The 27129-nt window shown below is 33.3% G+C and overlaps 1 protein-coding gene across 1 annotated transcript in view; it reads right to left on the bottom strand.

Annotated features, from left to right (window-relative positions):
- Nucleotides 1-27129, bottom strand: part of LOC130898192 (G1/S-specific cyclin-D2-like) — a 53013-nt gene that overhangs the window by 10605 nt on the left and 15279 nt on the right. The window contains exon 3 of the mRNA XM_057807285.1: nucleotides 25063-25219. Within this exon, the coding sequence (XP_057663268.1) occupies nucleotides 25063-25219 (157 nt within the window). The remainder of the gene's footprint in view (nucleotides 1-25062; nucleotides 25220-27129) is intronic.

Below are 27129 nucleotides of genomic sequence, written 5' to 3'. Positions count from 1 at the left end.
TACGCAAATTGTCAGTGTCAAATCATATTTTGACTAGCTTTTACGCGCGGCTTCGCTCGCATCGAATTCATTAAATGTAGAATGTAGAAAAATTGCCAAAAACCTACAAAAATCCATAACTCCACATTGAATGTCCGCGCCTAGCTCCTCTCCATCTCAACCGATTTAAGTGTTCAAAAGCTCAAAAGAAAGAAGGTGTTTCAGCGAGTGTTCTTAAACCAAAACGAACTCTGTAGCTATATTAGAACCTGAGATATAGATCTTTGAATGTAGAAAAATTGCCAAAAACCTACAAAAATCCATAACTCCAAATTGAATGTCCGCGCCTAGCTCCTCTCCAACTCAACCGATTTAAGTGTTCAAAAACTCAAAAGAAAGAAGGTGTTTCAGCGAGTGTTCTTAAACCAAAACGAACTCTGTAGCTATATTAGAACCTGAGATATAGATCTTTGAATGTAGAAAAATTGCCAAAAACCTACAAAAATCCATAACTCCAAATTGAATGTCCGCGCCTAGCTCCTCTCCAACTCAACCGATTTAAGTGTTCAAAAACTCAAAAGAAAGAAGGTGTTTCAGCAAGTGTTCTTAAAATAAAACGAAGTCTCTATCTTGAATAGAACTTGAGATATTGAGGATAGAACGTGTGTATGTGAAAAACTCCCATAAGTAATGTACAGGGGGAAATCGCATTTGAGTATAACTTGAGAATGGTGAAAATTAGATGAAATCCAATGGTTGATCTGTGCATCAATACCTTTCATTGAAAAAAAAAAAAATTAAGCAAATCGGTTGGGTAAAACGCCTGAACGGACTCGGAATGGAAATCATCAATTTTTTTATCATATTTTGATATAGACTGAAAGTACGAGGAAGTATCGATATCTAGTTAGCCTAGACCAGTTCCAAGCATTAACAAAATATTGCGTTACCATAGCAACGAACAATAACTTATTAAAAGTGGCAGTGTAAAGTTTGACGTCAAAAAAGTAAACCGGAGCTACGCAATAAATTATAGAAAAAAGATGTCCACCGAAAATGTGAAAATCGAAAAATTGGAGTATCGAGCCATCATCAAGTAAGTACCTGTATTTAAATGGGTTAAGAGGTAAATAGATTTACGAAGATATGCTTAATACCCTTGGTAATCAATGTCCTTCGTATGCGACCGTGAAAAATTGTACTGCAAGCTTCAAAAGAGGTAAATTTTCCACTGACGATGATGACCGATCGGGAAGGCCAGTTTCTGTGTCAGTCCCCGAAAATATCGATGCAGTTCACGACATGATTTTATCAGACCGTCGATTGGGCTAAAACAGATATCTGAAGCACTGATTATTTCATACGAACGCGTTCATCATATAGTTCACGTCAATTTGGGTATGAGAAAAATTGCTGCAAAATGAATCCCCAAATGTTTGAATATTGACCAAAAGCGTGCAACGGTAGAAGCAACGCGTTCGATCTGTGCTCGATTTGAAAACGATGTAGACTTCTTAAACCGAATTGTTACTATGGATGAGACTTGGGTACATTTCTACGATCCAGAAACAAAGCAACAATCGATGGAATGGCGACACTCTGGTTCTCCAAGACCTAAGAAGTTTCGTGTCCAAAAATCTGCAGGAAAAGTTCTTGCTTCAGTTTTTTGGGATTGTCATGGAGTAATCATAATTAATTTTTTGGATAAGGGTAAAACAATAACTGGAGATAACTATTCGACATTACTGACCACTCTATCCAATGTATCCAATTAAGAGGAGAATATGTTGAGTAATAAAATATTTTAACATTGAAATTTTGTTTGGCTCTATAGTAGGCCAAGAATTTTTGCAATATATCCTCTTACATGGTCCAAACGTCAAAATTTTTGTATATAATCTTCGTCTTCTATTTCAAGCGCTCCCAGGTGTAGTGCTCCGGTGTTCCTTTGTGTTCAAGAGAATGTGGCTAGAGGTTTTGTCCTCTGTACAACAGAGGTTAGTTTAAGCGTCTTCACGTGTTTGTTGAGGGGACAGTGCCCCAATAGAACTCCTGTTAGTATTCGTAAATTGTTCTTACTTAAGTTGATACATTCAGCCAGTTTGGATTTTATGTTATTGTAGCTTAGAGCTCGAATGGATACTTGACTATCGGACAAGATAATGATCCTGTATGCGATAGTTCCTCTGTAGATTGAACTGAACAAATTTTTCAATTCAATACATTTATGCTTGAAAAATGCTTGGTGCGCTGCCCAGGCTCTATTCCCGTTCCGTCTGCTGTTTTAGATCCGCCCGTACACCATTTATCCTATGGTGTTTTGGTCCTATTTGCTTTTACAGTTATTGAGTTAAAACTTTTCTCAAACTTCTAAACTTTTTCGATGCAACGTCCTAAGGCATGTCCCAAGGTTGGTCATTATTTAGAAACGGGTTTTCTTTGGTGATTCCGTCTCTGAACATTCTTAGTGTTGTTTTTCCCGCCACGCTTTCCAGTACTATGTGGAGAGATGGGAGATTTATAATTACTTCTAGTGCAGCTGTTGGGCAAGATTCCATGGCCACAGTTGCACATAAGCAAGCCAGTCTTCGTACCTTTGAGAGATTGTTCCTCGTGATATTCAAACTAGTTCTATATACCCTCCCACTTTAAAGCGATTATCAAAAGGGGGTGGTTATTTGGATTGATTCCAAGGTCTCCACGATGTTTTCACATTTTCTTTCAATTTTATTTTTTTCAGTTTCAAAATCTGTGGTTATATTCCAAGGAGTAGTTAGATTGATACCTTGGAATCAACCAAAAAGGGATTCATCATACGAAATGCAATGCGATCCGAATGTTTGTATGTACCTGGTAAACTAATTTCATATTTAGTTTGTTAGATTGTATTTTCTTATCACAGCTAACAATTAATATTACATACAAATCTCACGATGGAATATTATTTTGCTAAAAAGGCACCTACGAAAATCTAACGGTTCTTCGTATTTTACCAAAGTTAAAACGTTTGAAAACTAAAAAGTTTAGAGAGTTAAAATAATAATAGTATTGTCATTACTATTTCATACAGACATGTGTTTTATAAGTCAAATCGAATTGAGTGTTGGATTTTAGGGTGCGAGGTACGAACACGTGTAATATCCATAAATTCCACATTCAGTCACTATACCATTATAACCAATTAATAAAGTCCAAAAAGCCAATAACTACGTAGTGTTAGGTGCGTGAGTGCATGAGTAATTTTTAGGGGAAATTTACAGTACTTGATTCATCGACGAATATAAAATGTATTAGAATGCATCAGGTGAAGCAAGAGGCGACAGTTCAGCTATGTTACACCCTAAAAACACCCCGGATCCAGATGTGTCACAATGCAGCTGGACATTACCAATACTGCATTCATATAATCACTACTTATATGATTATAATCCTTATTCACGTGTAGCAGAATTTTTATACTAAACCTTTTTAATTTGCATACGCAGGTTTACGTTTTGTAAGATATAATAATTTACAAAACAAAGCAAATTATTTTTAATATGTTTTGAAATTTATCATGAAACGAAACATCGTATATTGAATAATAAAGTATTTTATAATACCGATTTGAAAGTGAAAAATTACAGAGTGAACAAGATGCTACTGAAATGAAAATATATTATACAAATGCAATCTACAACGTCACAGTCAATATCACAACCAAAAGCAATTTCAAAGTACAGTTTTAGTCTTTATCCATAGGAAGGTCAAAACTGTAGCGAAACGTCAAAAAATAACCCAAATTATAATATACACACCTCCAAAAGTCTGGGTCCCCCTGTTTATTTGTCACATGTTTATTTTAATTTCAGCATTTTTTGTTTACAAATACCTTCTTATCCTATCATACAAATAAAAGCAACTAGGAAGCAAAAACTTGTTTTCGTATGAAAATATTCAGAATTTTGTAAAAGAAGTCAGTTTTGAATTGTAGTGTGTATAGAAAGTATTCGTTGAAGTTTGTCTAAGATGCCAGGAAATCCGATTTCTCAATTTGATCGAGCAAGAATTGTGGCCCTACACCAAGAGGGTTTCTCAAATCATGAGATTGCTAGGCGTTTAAATATGCCGCAAACTTCGATAAGGCGGGTATTGGCCCTTTTTCAAGAAACTGGTGGCGTTGCACGAAGGCCGGTGTCTGGTCGACTTAGAGTGACTTCAGAGAGGGAAGATCAGTATATGGCTAATTTCACTCGAAGAAACCGAAGAATAACGGTAACAGCCCTTCGAAGTCATTTTTTGCATACCTACCGAAGAGTAATTTCGAGAAGTACCATAAGAAGGAGGTTACATTCTTTAAATCTCAAGGCAAGAAGACCTTTAAGGGTACCTAGACTTCTACCTCGACATAGAGCTGAACGTCGCCAATGGGCCGAAGAGCATCGGAATTGGCTTTTACCCCAATGGCGCAACGTCTTATTTTCTGACGAGTCACGATTTGGCCTACAGAGTGATAGTCGCCGGGAAAGAATTTGGAGAGGCCCAGTTAGACGAGAGCGACGAGAGGCGTTGTCCCTTATCAAGGTGTATCAGTTATGTTTTGGGGGGTATAATGTATGGTCGCCGCACTCCACTTATTCTTATTGAGCGAACAATGACCGGTGCCATATACGCTCAAAACATTATCCAAGCAATCGTGCAACCTTTGCGCAACGAATATGGAGCAACTCGCCAGTTTTTATTTGTATGATAAGATAAACAAGTATTAGCAAACAAAAAATCCTCAAATTAACATAAACTTGCGAAAAATTACCAAGGGGGGCCAAGACTTTTGGAGATGTGTGTATTTATTCTTAAATTTATTCCTCTTCTAATCTTTTTATATTTTGGTGTTACTTCTCAGACTATTCACCAAACCACTTTAGTTCATACAATCCAGAGTACAAAAAACCATGCAATTATATCTAGACTAAATATCACTAAAGAATTTTCATAGAGGTAATTATTGAAAAAAAAAATTGGAATTTACTATTAGAAATTCAAAGGAGGAAGGAAGTTGTACTTGTACTGTTCATGGTAGGATTTGCGCGGTAAACCATTGCTCACATATGTCTTTTGATAGTCAGGTCGTTCTCAACTTGAAACTACCACAGGGCGATGTTCTCTGAAAAGCCAATCAAGTACTTTGGCATGGCCAAGTATTTGCACCTCGTATTTGTAGTTGCTGGGTACTCATCGATGATGTGGTTTGTAGTTGCTTCCTCCTCAATGCTCCAGCGGGATTCCGGATTTTCCGTGATGCCTATCGTATGAAAATAACGTTTTAGATTGGCGTATCTGGGTAAAAGGCCAGTCACCAGTCGAATTTCGCGCCTGTTTAAGACTTTTAGGTTTTTTATTAAGAGGCAGAAAGCGCTTCTATAGGAGCCTTGGCTTGTCTCATACCAGATGTTTATATCCATCTCCGCAGAGCTTACTTTGTGAGCAAATTGTTGAAAGAATAGCAACACTTTTGGCTACATCGAAAATGGATTCTGGGCTCATCGGTGAATTTGCTGTTTCCAATCTGGTAAGCGAGTGATTCTCGTCGTTGTCCTTGTGGCCCCAGATGCCACCTGTATTCGACGTTGTTTTTGAAAAAGTTTCAGGTATTTTAGCACGAGTCTCATTTGCCTTGCTTCATACGTAAAACATTAACCAAAATATGTTGAGTCGATCTATAAGAGATGTTGACAATTTCTGCTATCTCTCGGATGCCCATAAGACCATTTTCTCAACTTTTCCAATGTTATCGTCGTTAATAGCGTTGGATAAGCGACTTGAAGGGGGCAGGAAAGTTTTCGACTACTTCACAACTTTTATTGAATGCTTTGTACCTGTAAAATACTTCTGCAACATTTTCTACGATTCCGTAGCCGAATTCAATTGGTAATACAGCATCCGAAGCAAACGCGTTGCTTTACTTTTTTTAGCCAAACTTTTCACATCGTTAACAAACAATAGTTCAGAAACACACACTAGTTGAGAAATGACGGTTACAAAACAATTTTACCCAAAGGATTAACGCTGTTTAAATGCACCAGTCGTGGCCAAACTTGATCAAGTACATTTACAGGGGCCGATACTCTCTAAAAAGCCAACCAAGTACTTTTTCTTGAATCTTTTAACGTCAATAAAGAAAACTGTGAGGCTTGCCCGAGTATTTGCACCTCGTATTTGTAGTTGCTGGGTACTCATCGATGATGTGGTTTGTAGTTACTTCCTCCTCAATGCTCCAGCGGGATTCCGGATTTTCCGTGATGCCTATCATATGGAAATGGCGTTTTAGATTGCCTTATATGGATAAAAGGCCAGTCACCAGTCTATTTAAGACTGGTAATTTTTTTATTAAGAGACGCAGAAAGTATTAGCTTAGCTTAGTTACAAAAAAATTTACTGACACGATTTACGCAGTCCGGGTCAAACTTGTTCGTATACATTTACAGAATACGACCGAATAACTTTCAGGTATATTTGGATTTTTTATAGTGCATAGATATCGATTAATATTGATTGATAATCTTGGTTCAACCTTTAGAACATTGTTTATATCGGTGATTTGCAATTATGTCACTAATATAGATACATACTATTGCTGTATAATTTTTTTACGCTTTCAATCTTTCAATATTATTCAAATCAAGTCAAAATACTATAAACTAACGAAGTGTTCACATGGTGGGTGGTGCATGGTCCATCATAATCAAGGTAAAAGTAATGGTGCACCACTTTAAAACACGGCAGATGTTGAGCGACAGAAAACAAAAACAGAAAATAAGATTATTTTTAAAAATATTTTATTTCGTCCGTATCTGACGTAGGTATAACGCGTAGAGAGGAAAAGGATAGCCGGTAGCAAGGTGTACATTCGTAGTACATACGTAGTTGAAGAGTATCTTGATCTTGTGTTTATAGTATAACTACCTGTACCTGCCTCATGTTATGTCTACCACCTGCCTCATCGTGTATCGATAATTATTGTAGATCGCAATTTAATTCATTCAGTTCCCTTTTTATACGAACTTTCCTCAATTTTATATATATTTCCTAGGTAAGGATATTACACAGCTGTTGGTTTAGAAGGAAATAATAGTTATCGGAAAACGTAATACATAATAAAATTATTTCAATATAAAATGATTACTTTTCAAAGAAAATAGCTAAAATTTCAATTATGAAATAATTCAAGTATTTGAATGATAATATCGTACAATTTTGTCAAGGTAACTTTTCATTATCATCCACAATAGGACCCTTCTGTGTAGTAACGTCAAAATTTTGTCCTTCAAGGCTACCAATTTATTTTGTTTTTCAAATAAGCAAACGTTGTATTCGAAATAAAAAAAATATATGAAAAAGTAATACATTTTATTACTGGCTTTGGAGATAAGCTTTATTTATAATTTTTTTTATAAAAGACAATGATTTCACGAATCATACGTACGAGTCGGTTAGACTTATCAAAATGTAGTATTTTAATACCGGTAGTACCAACTGTTCTTTCTTATTGAAATTAATTGTACGTCTTGCAGTCTAGTAAAAAACAACCGTAAACCAATATGTCGTGAGGTAAGTCGGCGAAGCGTGAAGTCGAAACAGAGGGAAATTTCGGAATCTTCATATATTTGGTAACGATCCAAAGAAAGAGCTCGTGCCTACGAGGAATAATTAAGACCCTTCTTTTGATAATAACGCCCGGAAATCGTGAGTTTATATCTCATGTACACCTTTTTAATCAATTTGTTAGATGTGGTTCTTAGACAGAAACGCGTGCCAAGTCTTCAAGTTCAACGGGAAGTCATTAATTCCAGAATTTAAAATTGCCGAAAAGAAATTGTATATTAAAACACGCTGATATGTGACATACAAACACACTCACATATGGTTAAAATACAATATAAAAATATGTGTATAACAATATTAAAAATTACATTAATTAAATGAGGATTGTGGGACGTTGAAATTTATTTACTTTTAACGAAATGATTAAATTTATAAACTTCAAAAATCAACATTCAAATTGAGTTTGCTATTGACATTGAATTTTTATAGGTTAGATTAGGTTAAGTAGTTATGAATGAAGCTGAATATTTGTTGGGTAGATTATAAATGACATTAAATTTTATAGGTTAGGTAAAATTCGTTAGTTAATGATGGCGTTAAATTTCTTTTATATAGTTTATTTATTCAAAATCTAAAAGATATCCATATATTGCACTAAGGTTATTATATTAACAATAAAAACTGATTTAAATAACCTTAGTGTGATCTGTGCATATCTTTTACATTTTGAATAAATAATCTATATAAAAGAAATTTAATGCCATCAGTAACCAACGAATGTTACCTAACCTATAAAAATTCAATGTCATTCATAATCTAATTTGAATAGCAAACAGAATCAATAGATTTTTGAAGTTTATGATTTTAATCATTTTATTAAAAGTAAATAAATTTCAACACTCTGCAATCCTCAATTAAATGAAGGTAAATAATTTTTAATATTGTTATACGTTCCAATTTCACTCATGTTTATAAATTATTTTGATTTTATGTTTCTACCAATTAACATTTCGGTTAAAAGCATATAATATTGACGTTTCGAATACTTTATCAAAATATGATTTGACACTGACATGACCTACATCATCTTATATATTAAAAAAATTGATGATTTCCATTCCGAGTTCGTTCAGGCGTTCTAACCAACCGATTTGCTTAATTTTTTTTTTCAATGAAAGGTATTGATGCACATATCAGCCATCAACCATCGGATTTCATCTAATCTTCACCATTCTCAAGTTATACTCAAATGCGATTTCCCCCTGTACATTACTTATGGGAGTTTTTCACATACACACGTTCTATCCTCAATATCTCAGGTTCTATTCAAAATAGAGACTTCGTTTTGGTTTAAGAACACTTGCTGAAACACCTTCTTTCTTTTGAGTTTTTGAACACTTAAATCGGTTGAGTTGGAGAGGAGCTAGGCGCGGATATTCAATGTGGAGTTATGGATTTTTGTAGGTTTTTGGCAATTTTTCTACATTCAAAGATCTATATCTCAGGTTCTAATATAGCTACAGACTTCGTTTTGGTTCAAGAACGCTCGCTGAAACACCCTCTTTCTTTTGAGCTTTTGAGCACTTAAATCGGTTGAGTTGGAGAGGAGCTAGACGCGGATATTCAATGTGGAGTTATGGATTTTTGTAGGTTTTTGGCAATTTTTCTACATTCAAAGATCTATATCTCAGGTTCTAATATAGCTACAGAGTTCGTTTTGGTTCAAGAACGCTCGCTGAAACACCCTCTTTCTTTTGAGCTTTTGAGCACTTAAATCGGTTGAGTTGGAGAGGAGCTAGACGCGGATATTCAATGTGGAGTTATGGATTTTTGTAGGTTTTTAGCAATTTTTCTACATTCAAAGATCTACATCTCAGGTTCTAATATAGCTACAGAGTTCGTTTTGGTTCAAGAACGCTCGCTGAAACACCCTCTTACTTTTGAGCTTTTGAGCACTTAAATCGGTTGAGTTGGAGAGGAGCTAGACGCGGATATTCAATGTGGAGTTATGGATTTTTGTAGGTTTTTGGCAATTTTTCTACATTCAAAGATCTATATCTCAGGTTCTAATATAGCTACAGAGTTCGTTTTGGTTCAAGAACGCTCGCTGAAACACCCTCTTTCTTTTGAGCTTTTGAGCACTTAAATCGGTTGAGTTGGAGAGGAGCTAGACGCGGATATTCAATGTGGAGTTATGGATTTTTGTAGGTTTTTAGCAATTTTTCTACATTCAAAGATCTACATCTCAGGTTCTAATATAGCTACAGAGTTCGTTTTGGTTTAAGAACGCTCGCTGAAACACCCTCTTTCTTTTGAGCTTTTGAACACTTAAATCGGTTGAGTTGGAGAGGAGCTAGGCGCGGACATTCAATGTGGAGTTATGGATTTTTGTAGGTTTTTGGCAATTTTTCTACATTCAAAGATCTATATTTCAGGTTCTAATATAGCTACAGAGTTCGTTTTGGTTTAAGAACGCTCGCTGAAACACCTTCTTTCTTTTGAGTTTTTGAACACTTAAATCGGTTGAGTTGGAGAGGAATTAAGCGCGGACATTCAATGTGGAGTTATGGATTTTTGTAGGTTTTTGGCAATTTTTCTACATTCAAAGATCTATATCTCAGGCTCTATTCAAGATAGAGACTTCGTTTTGGTTTAAGAACACTCGCTGAAACACCCTCTTTCTTTTGAGTTTTTGAACATGGATTCGATGCGAGCGAAGCCGCGGGTAAAAGCTAGTGAATATGAAAATAGAAATCTGGTTTCACATAAAAAATTTATTTATCCTAAGTTTTTAAATTTCAAAAATATGTTGCTGTCATGTATCAAATTATTCGTAGTTGTACCAAAATTTATAAAATAGAACTATAAATTAAATCAAATTATTTAGCTCTTTTTTTATTATTGATTCTCTTTTCTCGTGTATTAGATTATATTTAAAAAATTTTTGATTCTTGAATGTATGATTTTTTGATATTTCGTTGTTAATTAATGCTGTTTCGTTTTTTTTTGTTGTATTGATGACCTTTCAGTCTATTTTCTAAATACTAAAATCGAAAACACCCAAAAACAAAAGAAATAATATTATATATAAAGTACCTTGACGCTGTCTACATAGGACAGACATCTCAGTATGTAGAAAATAGACTAAAAGTTCATCGATACGATAAAAAAAATAAAATTGCATTAACGAATCTCGAAATATCAAAAAAACATACATTCATTTATTAACATTAACAACGAAATCAAATACAGGAAAAATAGAATTTTTAGAAATGGTTGACATACATAAAAACGAAAAATGATAAAATTTTAATACAACTATGAATGATTTGCTATATGACCGCTATTTTTGAGATGTAAAAACTAAAAAAAAATTAATTTTTGTTGTTCTATTTTGATATTCAAGATGTCAGCACCAAATCATGTTTTGATATTTGTCATATTCATCTAAACCTGTTTTTCTCAATTTGTTCCATCACAAAACTATATTGAAATTCTAATCAATTAATTGGAAATGTTGTGAAGGAAATATGTACCATAAGAATGTCTGTAATAATATTTTATTGAACACGTTAGTGATAATGAGGAACTAAGGAAGAGGGTAACAGGTGGTTGTTTAAGGAATAATCGTTGATAAATAAAAACAGTGTGGCCAACTGACGTACCGTAAATAATACACGAGAGGGTGAATTTTATTGTAATTATTAAACGCGCAGGTGAATAACACATCTTAAGGAGCCGTTTTAACTAATAAATTATTCACATGGTATATTTTTCAAATATCTTGTCTTCATAGACTTATAGTTTATATACTACATAGTTTAGCAATATTTGCAATAATGTTATTCTTATATATATATATATATATATATATATATATATATATATATATATATATAAAACAAAAATTTACTACAAATTATTACTACTATTAACTAGATGTATGTAGTAAGGCTGTACAAAGTGATCAAAGTCCTTAAATCAAATTTTGTAAACCCTAATTATTATGTACAGTTATTGTTTTTCCAGAAAGTGATTGGATTATACTATGGACTGTTGTAAATTATACCAAATAAAGTAATTTTTATTTTCAAACTCTTACTATTTCGAAGATCATAGAATATAATCTATCCAATGCTTGCTTTCAAATGTGTATTCAAAATACAAAACTTTTGTCTTTGAGTAAGTGTAGGAATCGGTAACCGTTTGCTCTACAACTCTTAGATTTTAGAAAATGAACCAAAAAAGCTGATTAAATTTTCTCTCAATATCTGAATTTGTTAACAGACTAAAAACTTCCTCAAGAAAAAGTTTATTTCAAAAAACATTCAATACGAGAGTTGCTACTCAAGTTTTGAGATAAGTATATAAATGAAAACAAATTTTTATAATCGGATATGATTTTATTGTTTTTTAAAATATTCTCCATTATGATCAATACACTTTTGCATGCGTTTGAAACAATTTTCGAAGCATTTTTTCCATTTCCATTTGAGGTACCTCCAAAACATGTGATTTAAATGCATCAACTGCTTCTTCAGGTATTGGAAAACGATGACTTCGCAATTTATTTATGATTTGCGGAAATAAGAAGGTATTATTAGGTGCCAAACAATGACCGTTCGGCGGATGACCCATCAATTCGATGTTTTGACTGTTCAAAAACGTTTTTGTTTGAACTAATCTATGTGAGCCCGCGTTGTCGTGGTTGAGAATGATTCGTCTTATGAGATTAGTTTTACTGATTATTTTCTAACACTTTTGGCAAACAAATGCTGGTGTACCATTCAGAATTAAACGTTCTACGTTGATCTAATAGAACGGTGGCGAATTGTCCAATTATTCCGAAATATCAGGCGACCATATGCTTTGAAGTGCTTTATGTACGAATAACTTTTGTTGGATTTACCCCATACTGTCGATTTTGGTTTAGTTTCGGCTTCATATGCATAGATCCATGATTCGTCTTTTGAAGAAAGACGCGATTGCATTTTTTTCAGCAGTTCTTTGCACCAATTGACGCGAATTTTTTTTGATCGATTGTCAAATTATGCAAACAAATCTTTTTGTCAGCCATGTTCATGCAATATTGAATGTATGCCAGTGAAACTTTTTTGGCACAACAGCCGATTTTGGACGACCTTCACGAAACGCATTCTTTAGCGAAGTAAGACCACGTCTGAATCCGAAAAACCAGCGAAGCACGGTGGCCCGAGATGGTGCTTCATCACTAAAAATCGAAGCGAGTTGATTAGCACACTGCACAAGTCGAAAGTCATAAAAATTAGAGCACTAAAATGTACGCGATTTAATTCCATTTTTTGACCAAGATGAATGTTCTGAGTAGGTACGTTCAGTATTAAAAATTTTAAACTTTACGATGGCAATTTCAGATTTGACATATTCACATCAATGTTGCTATATCTCAAAGCTTAAGTAGCAACCCTCGTATAGATTTCTGACCACAACTAACTCAAAACTGCAAGGGAACATAACGAAACGTACAACCTATTTGTCATAAATATTCGAAATGCTGGCTATAATTTGTACAAAGTCGATCTTTTTATAGTGAAAAACTAATCTCAATTTCAGCAAGCTAAATATTTATAAATTCTTCAGAAATTCGATCTTTCATATCTTTCCGTGTAATTTAACATATTTGAAGTATGAAATTTATTAATCCAAATCTTCATTTAATTTCTTTTTTATAACACCCAAACCACAACTTTTCCATATAATATCACTAAGGATTTATGTACATTTATAGGCTTGTTGGGGTGATGATTCACTGACACCTTAAACATCTGCTGTGCCTTCAGTTTGGGCAAGTCTTTCTAGTCTATCCAGTGTCGACCCTGAGAATGTGCAGGCGCCATTTTTAACCAGTTAAAGTATCTTGAGCTGACCATTCAGCCGACAATGTCCTGTTAGAATCTCTGTTGGACCTCAGTGCAGACTAAGGCATTTTTCCGATCTATTTAGTCGTAGTTTTCCAGTAGTATCTTATTCATCTTCTATTATTTTATCGGTGACGATTCAATAAAACGATTCTTGTCCCCAGAAGTGTGTTTGTCATTTCATTTTCTTCTTTTCCAATTGTTATTTACTCGTAATCAATAAATAATAATAATTAAGTATAATACAAGAAAAATTGAACGGTAAACTAATAAACAATGATAACCGTCGATATTCAGTATATAGTTTTTTGGAATAACGAAACTGTCAGGAAATATATTTTTCACTAAAATTGACAATATATATTTGATTTCCCCTAATATTGAGACGACATACGCCGACAAAATATACAAGAAAGCAGACGAAAAATATATAACGGTAGATTTAAGCGACTTTTTTGAAAGACGACAGAGAACCAGCTTGTAAAATTATTTACCCCTCGTACCAAAAAGAAAGCTATCCTGTCTTTGACAATGGCCTAATCACAATTGAAATTTTCTTTACAAAGCAAGCAGGGGTAGTTAAAGTAAACGACCCCGAAATTTTTTCTTTAAGACTTTTTTGCCTGGTCTTAGTTATGGTATAAACGGAGATTTGTATAAAATCCTTAGGGGTTTCGGTGCGAGAGAAACACCTGGTCGAGCACGAGACTAAAATGCTTATATGTATATATATAAAGATGGACAATTTTTAATATGTTAACATATTTCTATTTCCTTATAGGTACGAAGTGTCAATTTTTATCAGAGATGAATAAGTTAAATTAAGCAATACAACGCGTTTAGAAGATTTAATACAAATACAAATCAATAGGTTCGGAATTGATTCTAATCGTTACCCGCGAACAGAGGTATTATTTCTTTGGTAATTATAACTATATCCTAATAATTCACCCTACAATCCTTAATTCGAGTTGAATCAATTGGTCTAATGTAGGAAAGCTCGCTTGCTTATATAGTCCGGTCAACTTAGACCAAAAAATAAGAGTGAAGCTACATAAATTCCCATCAAATGAAAATCAATTAAATTGTTTAAAATATGATTAAAAATAAAATTTTTAAGTTCCCCATCAATCCCTTATGTGGAAAAAATGTTATTCAAGGTCAAAAAAATGAGTTTTTCGCGATTTTCAGCAAAATGGTGAGTTATATAAAAAAATACCTTAGATAAAAATTGTAGATCATAAAATTATCTACAAAAAACGTATGAATACTTTTATTCCTACAAGTCATCGTTTCTGAGATATAACGATTCGAAAAAATTGTAATCGTCAAAAAATGCAACTCCAACTGAAAAAACTATTTTCTTCTTAAAACTCAACATCAATCGGAAATCTATTCATCAAAAAGTTTACCTACTTTTGGAAATTGACAAAATCATGTATTATTTTTACAGGCAATAACTGTATGTGACACGACATTTGCATTTTACAGGAAGGGTAAAATAATCATTTTCAAAATGTTTGAAAAACAAGATTTAGTTCTATGTGCTGAAGTTTTTAAATACAATAATTCAACTCGACAAGAAGTTATTACCAACGGCATTCGCTTTCTTCTTTCTTTGTATGGAGCTCCTAAAAAAACTACCTGCTTAGATAAGTATCGAATGCATGTTTAGTTAAAAATATTGAAAGTAAACAAAAAACAAATTCGATTGGTTTGTCTTCCTCCAACCTCAGTTGCTGCTCATCAACATCTTTTCCGGATATATTACCAAGTTCAAGGGTGGCTTGGTTATCAACGACATCCTACAGACTAGGGTTGGAGTAAGTCTGCAATACGTTAGAACCCGTTCATACTTAACTCCCACCACGCAATTTTTTTAAATGCATAAGGGATGTAGTGCTAAATGTGGTTGCAAAAAGTCTGACTGTTTTGTTCTCTGGTATGTACACCTTGTCAAGGCTCTAATATTGAATCACCAACAGTGGAGGATCCATTTAATTCCAACGAGGCGATAAGAAGGAAAACAATTTAAAAGTTACGACTCGGACGATTAAATTTCACATTTTTTTTAATTTAAATCACTTTCAACTTTTCAATCTCTGGTAATTTCCATTATTTTGCAATAATTTCAAATTAAACGTGATCGCAACAGACCCGTGGAATAGGGAAACCACGTTAAAAAAAGGGCTAATTACACTACCTCAGAGGTGGCGCGGAAACGTGTGCTTTTACAACTTTTTGAATCATTATATCTCAGAAACGGTGACTCGTAGAAAAAAAGTATTAATGCGTTTTTTGTAGATAATTTTATGATCTACAATTTTTGTCTGAGGTATTGTTAATAAAAAACTCAACGTTTTGCTAAAAATTACAAAAAACTATTTTTTTACCTTTGACCTTGAATAAAATTTTTTCCACGCCAGGGAATGATAGGGAAGTTTTATTTTTAATTATATTTTAAACAATTTGATTGATTTTCAGCGTGATGGGAATTTATGTAACTTGGAATGTCTAAATTGACCGGACTAATAAGGGTGTACTTTCAAAGTTACGATCGATCAAATGCAAGTTTATTGGGGAATTTATTTTGAAGATAGTTTCGGGTGCCGCAGTGTATACGTACAATAAACATATTGGGTGTGAAATATTTTTGATCTCACTGTTGCTTAAATTTAAATGAAACATGTTAAATAAATCAAACATATATTTAATAATATCGAAAAATTATCGATATGAAGATTCTCTATACTTTTTTGAAACAGAATTTGATAATAACCGTTTTCTTATAGGTCAAACCACCCTCAAGAAATTACCCTATTGTATTCTAGGAAGAGGTATCCGTACGCAGATAATTCTTTGAAAAGTCTAAGGGCTGTTAATGCTTTTAAGACACGTGACATTTGGCAAATATTAGATAGTGAGGGAACAATAATCTCCGTATGTATTCTTGAAGACCTTGAGAAACTGATTCCGATTGGAGTTTGAGATACAGAAGTCAAGGTGTTTGATGTTGAGGTAGATGATGTATTGCACCATTAATAATACGGGTACAAGACGATGCACAAAGTGAAGAATCCGATTTTTGTGGCATTGTTGGACACATTAATACTTAAATATTGCAAATTCATTCTTGTCTTCATTTCACTTGATAGAGTATTTGACTAATTTGATAAAATAATTTTATATTGCTAATTATCACATTTTATACCTATAATAATGATTGTTTATGCAACAAGTGAGTAAAGTAATACTTTTTTTTACGAGTAGGAGGACAATTCCTACTAGTAAAAAAAGTTTACTTTACCCACGAGTTTCATACAAATTTTTTTAGTACGCCACTCCGTAAAAGAATTATATTCCTTTAAATACTGTTTCCTGGATTTCTCATGGAGAAGATTCATAGTCACTGTAGTTACCGATTCAACATCTTCTGATGTGCAGTTTAAAGTTTCTTCACTATAATTTTAATCAGGGACAAAACGGATTTTCTTGAACGAATATCAAGAAATAAAAGTGCGACAGTTTTTCGGAGAAACGAATTGACATGAGAAAGAAAAAATTTTATAATTGCGTTAAAAATAACGTTACGGCACTTTTTTTCACGCTTTTTGACCGATTCAGTTTTTTGACATATTTCTGAAAAAATATACAAATTAATTTGGATCCCAAAGAGGTGCGCCAGAAACAGAAGTTGGGCGATATTACTCAACATAAAAAGGGTGTTTCTTACGATACATTATATACCAAGTAACTTGTAATGATAGTGACGAAGTTTAAATAGGACAGACATCTCGGTATTTGAAAAATAGATTAAAAGCACATCAATACGATAGAAGTGCAGTAACAAACCATGTAATATAAACAAAAGTACATTCAAATATGAAAATTCAACCTATGCATAAGATCCGTTTTTTGACAGGTCCCCCCATAGAGAGCCTCTGAGTACTTTTAGGATCATACAACAGTGTCTTTTAATCCTTTTGGTATTTCAGTTCAGGACAACTTTTGAGGTGAGTTTTATTAACACCAATTCATAGGCGTATTCGATAGGCGCGGGCTAATGATGGACGGTTTGGACGTTTGGACTTTTTTTTTATAGTATGCATATCCGAGTAGCGACTCTTCCTAAATTACAAAGTTCATAGCAAGAAATTCATCCATTCCTTAAAAAATTCTACTCATCTACATTCCACTTTATTATCTGATAAAATTGAGGATATTATACTTTAAATTGTTATTTTTGTTGATTTAAACTGCAAGTTTTATGCAGGGCCGAGCCTAGGGTATTCGCCGCCCGGGTGCAAGAACCGCCCTATTAGCGTACCTAGTCGAAATTTGATTAGTGATGCAAAATATGAGGTAAATTTCTAGTCTAGTCTAGAAAAGTACCTATTAATATATTCTGTCGTTTTTTCGATAAGCGGCTTATTCTTTATTATGTATTATCTATTTATTATCTTTTGTAAGCCGCCCGATTCGCCCGAACGCTCAACTCACTATTTTGGTATTGTTGTAATAATAAGAAAACAATATTTCGAACAGATGCTGATAAGAAAGGCACTTTTTGCGACTAAATATTTTTTGCATGATGGGGTTCTGTTATTTTTTTGCTTTTTGCCGCCCCGTGTTAGTGCCGCCCGGGTGCCATGCATCCCCGGCACGGCTCGGCCTTGAAAATATTAGAAATGGAATCCAATACAAAAAAAAACAGAATTTTTAGAAATGATTCACAACCAGATATGGAAAAACTCTCAAAAATAAAAAAGGCCTAAACAATTTGTGTAAAATTTCAAAATCTATTTAATAAATTGCAATGTATAATCTAATTATTGGTTGCTACTAATTTTCCAGATATGAGAACTGAAGATGAAAAAAAAAATTTTAATTTGATATTTATATTGATGGAAACGTTAATATTTTTACCTGTTTCAATTCACTAGTAGCGACTTAAACTCATGACGATTAATTTCAATATGCTTATTTATGTATGAATATAAGAGTCTCAAAAAGTAAACAAAGGTAAACCCTTTAAAAATGGCGAATTTAAATGTCCTGAAAGATAATATAGCAGCAGTAACAGCATGTGCATAAGAGCACCTGGACTCACGTTTTACGTTCACAAAAAAAACCATACATATAAAATATAAAACAAAAATACCAGCATCTGCTTCTGCCCGCTATTTTCGCGGTCGGTGAACTGGTCCTGACGATGATCGGTGGCGGTGTTGGCATTGCATGCTTTCAGGTTTTATTTTGCAGGATTGAATTTTCAATCGCAGCCCCGATATATGCTACAACTAACAATGACAACTACTCAACACAATTATCGTTAGAACTTTGAATTGAAAATGATTTCTAGAAAAATACACAAATTTTCTAATTGATACGATGTGATTTGAACGAATGAATTCAAAGTATCAATACCAAATTTTATACATCAGTGCACTATCATCTATTTGATTTAGTTTGCCCAAATCTGCTAAAACTAATTTATACCTAATAATTTTTTTTTAAAAATATTCCTGGTATAAATAAGGATATATTATATCAAGGTTTTAAATAGAGATATAAATTTTACTTAAATTATTAAGGTCTTTTTTATTATTTATAACTTTTTCGTTCTTATTAATGTGAACCATTTTTAAAAATCCTCTTCGTGTACTAGATTCCGTTCCAAAAATCTTTATATTTGAATTCTTTAATGCAGTTTTACTTTTTTCATCATATTGATGACCTTTCAGTCTATTTTCTAAATACTGAGATGTCTGCCCTATGTAGACAGCGTCACAATTAGTACAAGGCACTTGATATACGAGTATAACTTCTTTTGTTTTTTTGGTGATTTATATTTCAATTTAGTGAAATATTTGGATTATGTATTATATCCTTTATGACTTAAAATCATATTTATTCAAAAATTCGGTTAGAAAAAATGATTTATGTTTTGCTTTTTAATTAATTGTAGTATTTTTTTATTCCTTTGTCGGTCTTTCGAAAATTTTAAAAAATAAAAAAAAGCTAATTTTAAAACAGAAGAGACCTAAAATCGAGAAGACTTAGAAGCGTACATACTTCGAAGTAATTGGACACCTAGTACTTTTTTGAAAAATGGAACATATTCACAATATCAGTTATCTTGGAAAATAACAAAATTTTTATAGATAATGACACTTGGAGCAATAGTGTTCGTATGTTTTCACTATTTCTAATTCCTATCAGTTCCTTTCTAATAGAAAACCAGTTCCTGGTTTAGTGATCCTGGAATGACATAGTAATTGCCCATCCTGAGGAAGTCGACATTTACGCCCCTCGTGAGACCGTCTCCATTGTTCTTGTTGGAACCAACATCGTCATTGTCCTTCCTGGAATACTCGTCTACTTACTACAAAAATCGTCTTCACCATTACCATTGGTATTTCCTGAGCATCTCCAGACTTTGCAGGATCGAACCCAACGCCATCAATATAAATAACAAAATCTCATTTTTTTTTAATTGGCACACCCTGTATGCATGAAATGATTCTTATCTTTATGCTCGTTCTAGTAAAGGTATAATATACAGAGTGTGCCATTTAAAAAATGTGATTTTGTTATTTATAAAATTCGAAACTCATACAGTAAAAAAGATGATTCTAGACTCATTTTATTTTGAGGAATTTTCCAAATATAATGATTTTTCAATAAAAATTCGGGTAATTATCTAAAAATCATCCCCCACCTCCTATCGACATGGAGTTGTGGGGGGTAATAAAGGAAAGTGTACTGAACACAAAAAAAAATTATTCCAGCCGTCGGTTATCCCTTGTTAAAAAAATATAAAGGGTTAAAAAATAAAAATTTGAAATTTTCGAAATTACGTGTGTTAACAAATTATAAATTTGATTTGAAAATATATAAACAAAAAATACGGTTAAATACTGAAAATAATATGTGAAAAATGTGTGAAAATAAATCAGTAGAATTATGAATAATTATAATTGTTAATTGACGTAACCATAAGTAATTTTTATTTTATCATAGAAAAATACATATGGAAAAATTGAAAATTCAATAACTATTTTTTATGGTAAAATAGGGTAGAAAAACGATCGAGGGATGTGGCTAGGGGGGGTGTTAAAAGAGCACGTAGAACCTAACCTAACTTGACTGACGGCTAATTCCACCTTTCATATATTGTAATTACCTCCCTCTAACACTCCCCACAACCCCAAGTCGATAGGGGGTGGGGGATAATTTTTAGATAATTACCAAAATTCGAATAACCATAAATATTTACCTTTGTTTTTACCACTAAATCAAAAAACGCAATAAAATATAAGGTGTTCCATTTGAAATTCCAAAGTTGATGTCGTTACCGAATAATTGGGACACTCTATATAATCCAAAAGTCAATAATCTAAAAATTGCTTCAAATACAAAGAACTTTTGTTATTAAAGTTTTTAAAACTCTTACAGGTTTATAGAAAAGAATATGGATCACCTGTACCTGTATCTACAACCTTGCTAGGAAATAGAATTTGAATGAATTTAGTTAAATCGAGAATCGAAATTCTGTCAATTATAACAATAGATTGGACCAGATCGTCAACTTGTTGAACGGTATGGTTAACAAGAAACCGAAAGAGAGCAAACGTCGAAATTGTGGTTAGGTTAGGTAAGGTGTCAATATAATAAGAGTTATCGAAAAACTTAACACCGATAATTATACGTTTGTGAGAACGGCAAACAAATTAGGCAATAAAATACCTGTGGCAACTGGTATCAGACAAGGGGATAGCCTAAGCCCAATCCTGTTCAATATTATAATGGACGAAATCATCAACGAAGTAAAGCAAGCCGGGAAAGGATACCGAATGGGAGATAAAGAGTTAAAAATAATATGCTATGCTGATGACGCAGTAATCATCTCGGAAGACGAAGATAACCTACAGAAGCTCCTATATAAATTCCAACAAATAGCGAACACGTACAACATGCAAATCTCTGACAATATCTAAAGAACCGAGAAGATGTAAACTAGCGATCTACGATCAGAGTGTAGAACAAGTGATGTCCTTCAAATATCTAGGAACAATAACAAGCGATAGAAATCTAAAGAAAGAAGTAAAAGCACAAACAACGAAGGCAGCATTAATATCAGGATACCTTAGAGATTTAATTTGGCGAAATAAATACATGAGCACAAAATGTAAAATTAGAATATATAAAACTTGCGTAAGAAATAGAAACTAGAGCGGAGAACACAACCACTAAACGGCTCCTAAGAACAACAGAAATGCGGACTCTGAGATCAATAACAGGACATACGTTACTCGATCGGAAGAAAAATGAAGAAATAAGGGACATGTGCGATATTCAGGATGTAGTAAGATGGGCAAGGAGCCGCAGAAGAGAATGGAGAGACCATGTCGACAGAATGCCAAATGAACGGTTAGCAAAAATTGCAAAGGAAAAGAAACCAGGCACAACTCGACCTCCTGGACGACCACCTATAAGGTGGTATGAAAGATGGTCTTCAGCATCCCAGCTACTCCTGGCAAACCCTTGATGAAAATACAGGACCTAGTCCTAACGTAAGAAGAAGAAGAAGAAGGTGTCATTTAGTTCGGAAGCTCATGATTAAGTGATTATCTTTTTTAACAATAAGAAGTACACATCAATCCAAAAGTTATTAATCTAAAAATTCATTTAAATACAGAAAACTTTTATAATTAAAGTTTTTTGATAACTCCTACAGGTTTGGAGTAAAGTATATGGGTCATCTTACGTTTGCCACTCTATACAATAATAGTAAATGATTAAAACAATTTCAACAATGCGAAATATCAAACAGTTGATTCTTCCAATACGTTTTGTATAAAAAAAATGTCTGTGATCTGAAATATTGTTATCTACATGACTACGTTTTTTTTTCTGATGAGTCAATTATGAACATTAAAGTGAACCGCATCATTAAACAAATAAAACTGCATAGGTGCTACTGGAAAACAGATGTAGAGTAATGCAAGGCGTCGCCATCGTTATCCACCCTCCACAAATATGTAGGGTTTCAATAATCATTCGATTCGATTTGTGAGTGACCCCGAATGCAGCTGTAGATCTTAGATAAAACATAATGTGGTGATATAATAAATTTCTAATGTACACACACGAACCATACAACAATAAGGCGATATCAATAATAAAAAAATAGCTTTTAGTCGAAAAATGATTTATAGTTTGAAATTGTCACAAAAGTACACCGAGCATTCTATTTTTTTTGAGCAAATTGACTATTATTAAATAAAATAATCTGTCATCAAAGAAGATGAGAAATTATAGATCGGTTCGGGAAAAAATTACAAACAATCCTCAATTAATACTAAATCATTCAATCAAACATATTCAATTAATAAGCACACTAAAGTGGGCCCCAAGCAACACGTGGAAATTATTTTCAAAATTTTAGGGCCACCACTAGAGATTTCAAAAGATAAAATTAAAATTTTTCTCAAATTTACCAAAGTTGCACATTTTATACGAAGATCAGAAAATTCTGAGCATTTTTCAATGGAAAAGTTTTAGTCTATATCGTAAAAAAGAAGTGGGAGAGAGTGGGAAACGTTGTTACGAAAAAATGCCTGTAAGTCCGCTCCTGCTCAACCGATTTTATAAAATCGATGTTGTTCAGTTATCAGTCCTAAGAAAAATCATAACAAAATTGGCCCCGAGAAACACGTGGAAGCACAAATCATTCGCATTTGAAAATTTATCAGATTTAATTCACTCGTTATTATTACGAAACGATGGACTTAACCCAGAAGAGCCCTCACAGTTACAACGTTTGTTTTCATTGCAAGCTTTACATTTGGATACCGCCATCTAGTAATAACATTATTATGGAAACAATTTAAATTACTGCAGGTAGGCCAATGTAAAAACTTTCCATCTAGGATGAATTTGCCTAATAGACGTTTGAAAAAAAAATTCTCGCCGTTTACACATTTTTTGAGATATATCGGGACAGAAAAAATATCTAAAATATATTATTAAACAACGCCCTCTACCATTTACGTTACTAATTAAATTGCTTATTGGACAAAAACTCTTTCAAACAGCATCAAGTTTATAAAAATCGACTGAGCAGAATCGGACTTATACAGGCTTTTTTCATAACAAGATTCCCACTCTCCCCCATTTCTTTTTAAAGATATAGATTGAAAATTGTGGAACGAATAATTCACAGAATTTGATGAAGACTATTATCTGTTCGATCACAGTCTTCAAAAGTCCTCCAGAAATCCAAAATGACAATTTTAAGACATGTTTAAATTTCCGGGGAATCATAAGTCATTACTTTTTTGCACCCGTGCGTTTCAACAACTAGCAACAATAAACCCTTTCCCGTTTTAAAAACTGATGAAAACGTTGTACCTGTGAGGGCTCTTCTGGGATCAGTCCATCGTTTCACAATAAGAATAACAGTTGAATCTGATGGATTTTCAAATGCGAAAGATTTGTGCTAAAATGATGCCGAATAACCTCACAATCGAATCAACATGTGCTTTGGTCTTGTTGAGACCATTTCCAATGACCAATAATCCACTGTATTACCAACCGTCAAGTCAATATCTAATCCAATTGACTATAGTTTCGATTCTTTTTTATTTATTGTTATTTTTTTTGTCATTATATATGCAGTATAGAACTATTTTCATGTAATTTCTGTGGTTACATGATCTTACTCTTTGGTTTCAATTCTTTCTCTGTTCTTCTTTAAAAATTCCACGGAAGCAAAAGCCCCGTGCAGCAAGATTAGCACGAATTAAAGAATCTTCGGTTAACGCAGAGCTGAGAAGACAACAGCAAGCAGAGCGACAAAGTGTTTTGAGAGCAGCTGAAACTCTTCAGGTGCGAGTTCGTACAGAAAGACAAGCTACGTTGCAGGCAGCTAGAAAAGCGAAAAACGCCAGAATAATCGCAGGCGATAATTCATAATGTTACTATTGAGATGCTTTCAAATGGAAAGATGAAACTGCTGGAATGTGCTGTTCCAGTGGTAAAGTTTCACTTCCATTACTTGGAGAACCAGAAGAGACTTTAAAAACTTTATTGTTAAGTTTTACCGATGATTCAAAGTAGTTTTAAAGCAAAATAAAAAATTATAACTCTTGCTTTGAATCATATTGAAGCCATTATTTAATGGCTTCAATACGAGCGAAGCCGCGGGTAAAAGATAGTACGGTATATAGCTTCCCAGAGGTCTAGTTTGAGGAATAAAAAAATCAGTCTATTAATTTGTACAAATTCCAAAAGTATAGAGAAACACCATTCAGTTTATTCCACGGCTATGGAGAAGCACAGTTGACGTATAGGAAAAATCAAATGTGAAAATTTGAATTGCGATCATCTAGAAAAACTAATCACACTGATTCTTATTAATTTGCCATTATTTGAAATGTTTAAAATACTACTAGTTTTGCTTCTGAACTGGTACCAGCAAATAAAAATTTACTGATACAGAAAAATGATAATTGGTAAAAAATAGAATATGAAGCTTCGAAGTTGAAACGAAATTATACCTTTTTACAAAAAAAAAAAATGTTTTTAAAAATTGACTAACCTGTATAACACATAGACACCAAAGTATTTGCATGTCTTCTAAGAAATTGACTTTCGTGTCCCCACGAACATCTTTCAAGTACTTGATCGATATAATCAAATCCAGTCACAGCCAAAATATTCCACTGCAATTTTGATAACACGAGCAATTCCCAACTCTGTAAAGAACAATAATTTCTCAATAAAACAAGTTAAAGCATGCATCTACAGAAAAAAATATCATGTACTAAAAGAAAAAATCCAACAACTAAACGCCCAATATTAATTTTATAATAAAAAAATCAAAACTGCATTTCTTAGGTATGCATACTTATAAATTACGAACCAGTTTCAAACAACGACTTACTATCATAAATTCCCAAATTTGGTCGCCTTGTGGTTATCCCTTATCCTTTAAACCCACCTGTGACAAATTTTATTATATCTATAGAATGAAGTATATAGGGCAATAAAAGCGCGTTTCATAATCTCCCGTTTTCTCATAGACGTTCCTTTTTAAAGGGAGATAAATTTGTACCTACAGTAAGTACAAAACAATATTCAATGAAACCTTATAGTCCGGGAGCGGTCGATGCTGCCGTGTACAATCATAGGGTCAAGGATAAAACAAATAGACCCAGCGTTTTTGTCGTAATTGTTTAAACAAATTATGAAAATATGGTTTTTTTCGGTTCGGACAATTTTCTATGCAAATAGGGCCCATTTCAAGAAGATACGGTCATTTTTCCGTATAATAATTAATAAATGTCGAAAAATCGACGATTTTTACTAATTTTCGATGTCAATAACTTTTGACAAACTGAACATTTTTTAAAATTGAAAAATCGGACTTGTTCTTTGAACCTTACTCTACAAATTGAGACACTGCGATATTAGTGCAGGTCCGGCGTGTCTTAAAAACAGATCCATTGAAATAATCCCAAATCATGGAAAAGAATATATTTTTGAAAAATTTATGTTATTGAATAAATATTTAATGTACATTATAATTTTATATCACAGTCAGTATTAGATGTCTACGTACACACTTCTATATTTTAATTTACTAACGTTAATATAAAATTTTCATTATTTCACATTAATGAATAATTATCTAAATCGAAATAATAAAGTAATAACAATACAAACAACTTGTAATATAACAACTGAAAGTTAATGAAAAATATATTTGACACTAGAACTTCATTTTATGAAGAAAGCTCTTAAATTTCGTTTAAATGCGTTCAGTTACAACAATTCAGGTTGAAATTTATTTGTCCGTGTAATTAGAGAACTTATGTAATGGAATGATATTGTTAATATTAATGCCATAGTTTTGTTGTTTTTATTAAGGCAAATAGTAAACTAGCGACATAAAATGCGCTGCAACGCCGGACCTGCACTAATATCTAGGTATACCAATTTGTACAGTAAGGTTCAAAGATTAAATACGATTTTTCAATTTTGAAAAATGCTCAGTTGGTCAAAAGTTATTAACATCGAAAGTTAGTAAAAATCGTCGATTCATAAAATTACACTCGGCAGCCCACCGCTCCCGCACTATCATCACTATGTCGAGAAATAACAAAACTGTAATCAATTTTTAAGTAAGCAAGTTGTTGATGTAAAACTAAATCATTTTAAGAACATCCCGATGTTTAAATGACGCTAACCGAATAGTTTTTATTAGAAACAGCCTCCATGGTTGGTGTGTGTTTCCCCCGAAGAAACCACTTATAACAGCGGCGAACGGGATGTTTCTTCGACCAAAGACTGTAATAATATATATATCTTGTTATTTAATCTGTAAATTTTCGTATATTTACAATATCCGAGGTGACAGTTACCCCCTACGTTGGCGATCCTTCCATGTTCTCTTAAGGCGAAGGGAGAGTCCAGCCGCGATAGTTGCCATACCGTTAAGAGGGTCGCATTTAGACAAAGGGTTGTCTGCACAATAGTGTCTGTGGGAAATGAAGGAGGAGAAAAAGGTCACTGCCAAGTGTATAACCGCGCAGCAGACGGCGACGTCTAGATTCCATTGGATAAGCATAAACTAATTGACCCCTTCGTTTACATACGAGTACTT

The sequence above is a fragment of the Diorhabda carinulata genome, chromosome 9 (genome assembly GCF_026250575.1).
Source record: "Diorhabda carinulata isolate Delta chromosome 9, icDioCari1.1, whole genome shotgun sequence".
In the NCBI taxonomy this organism is placed as follows: Eukaryota; Metazoa; Arthropoda; class Insecta; order Coleoptera; family Chrysomelidae; genus Diorhabda; species Diorhabda carinulata.
The sequence above is the reverse complement of the archived record's forward strand: the minus strand, read 5'-3'. Positions and strand labels throughout refer to the sequence as shown.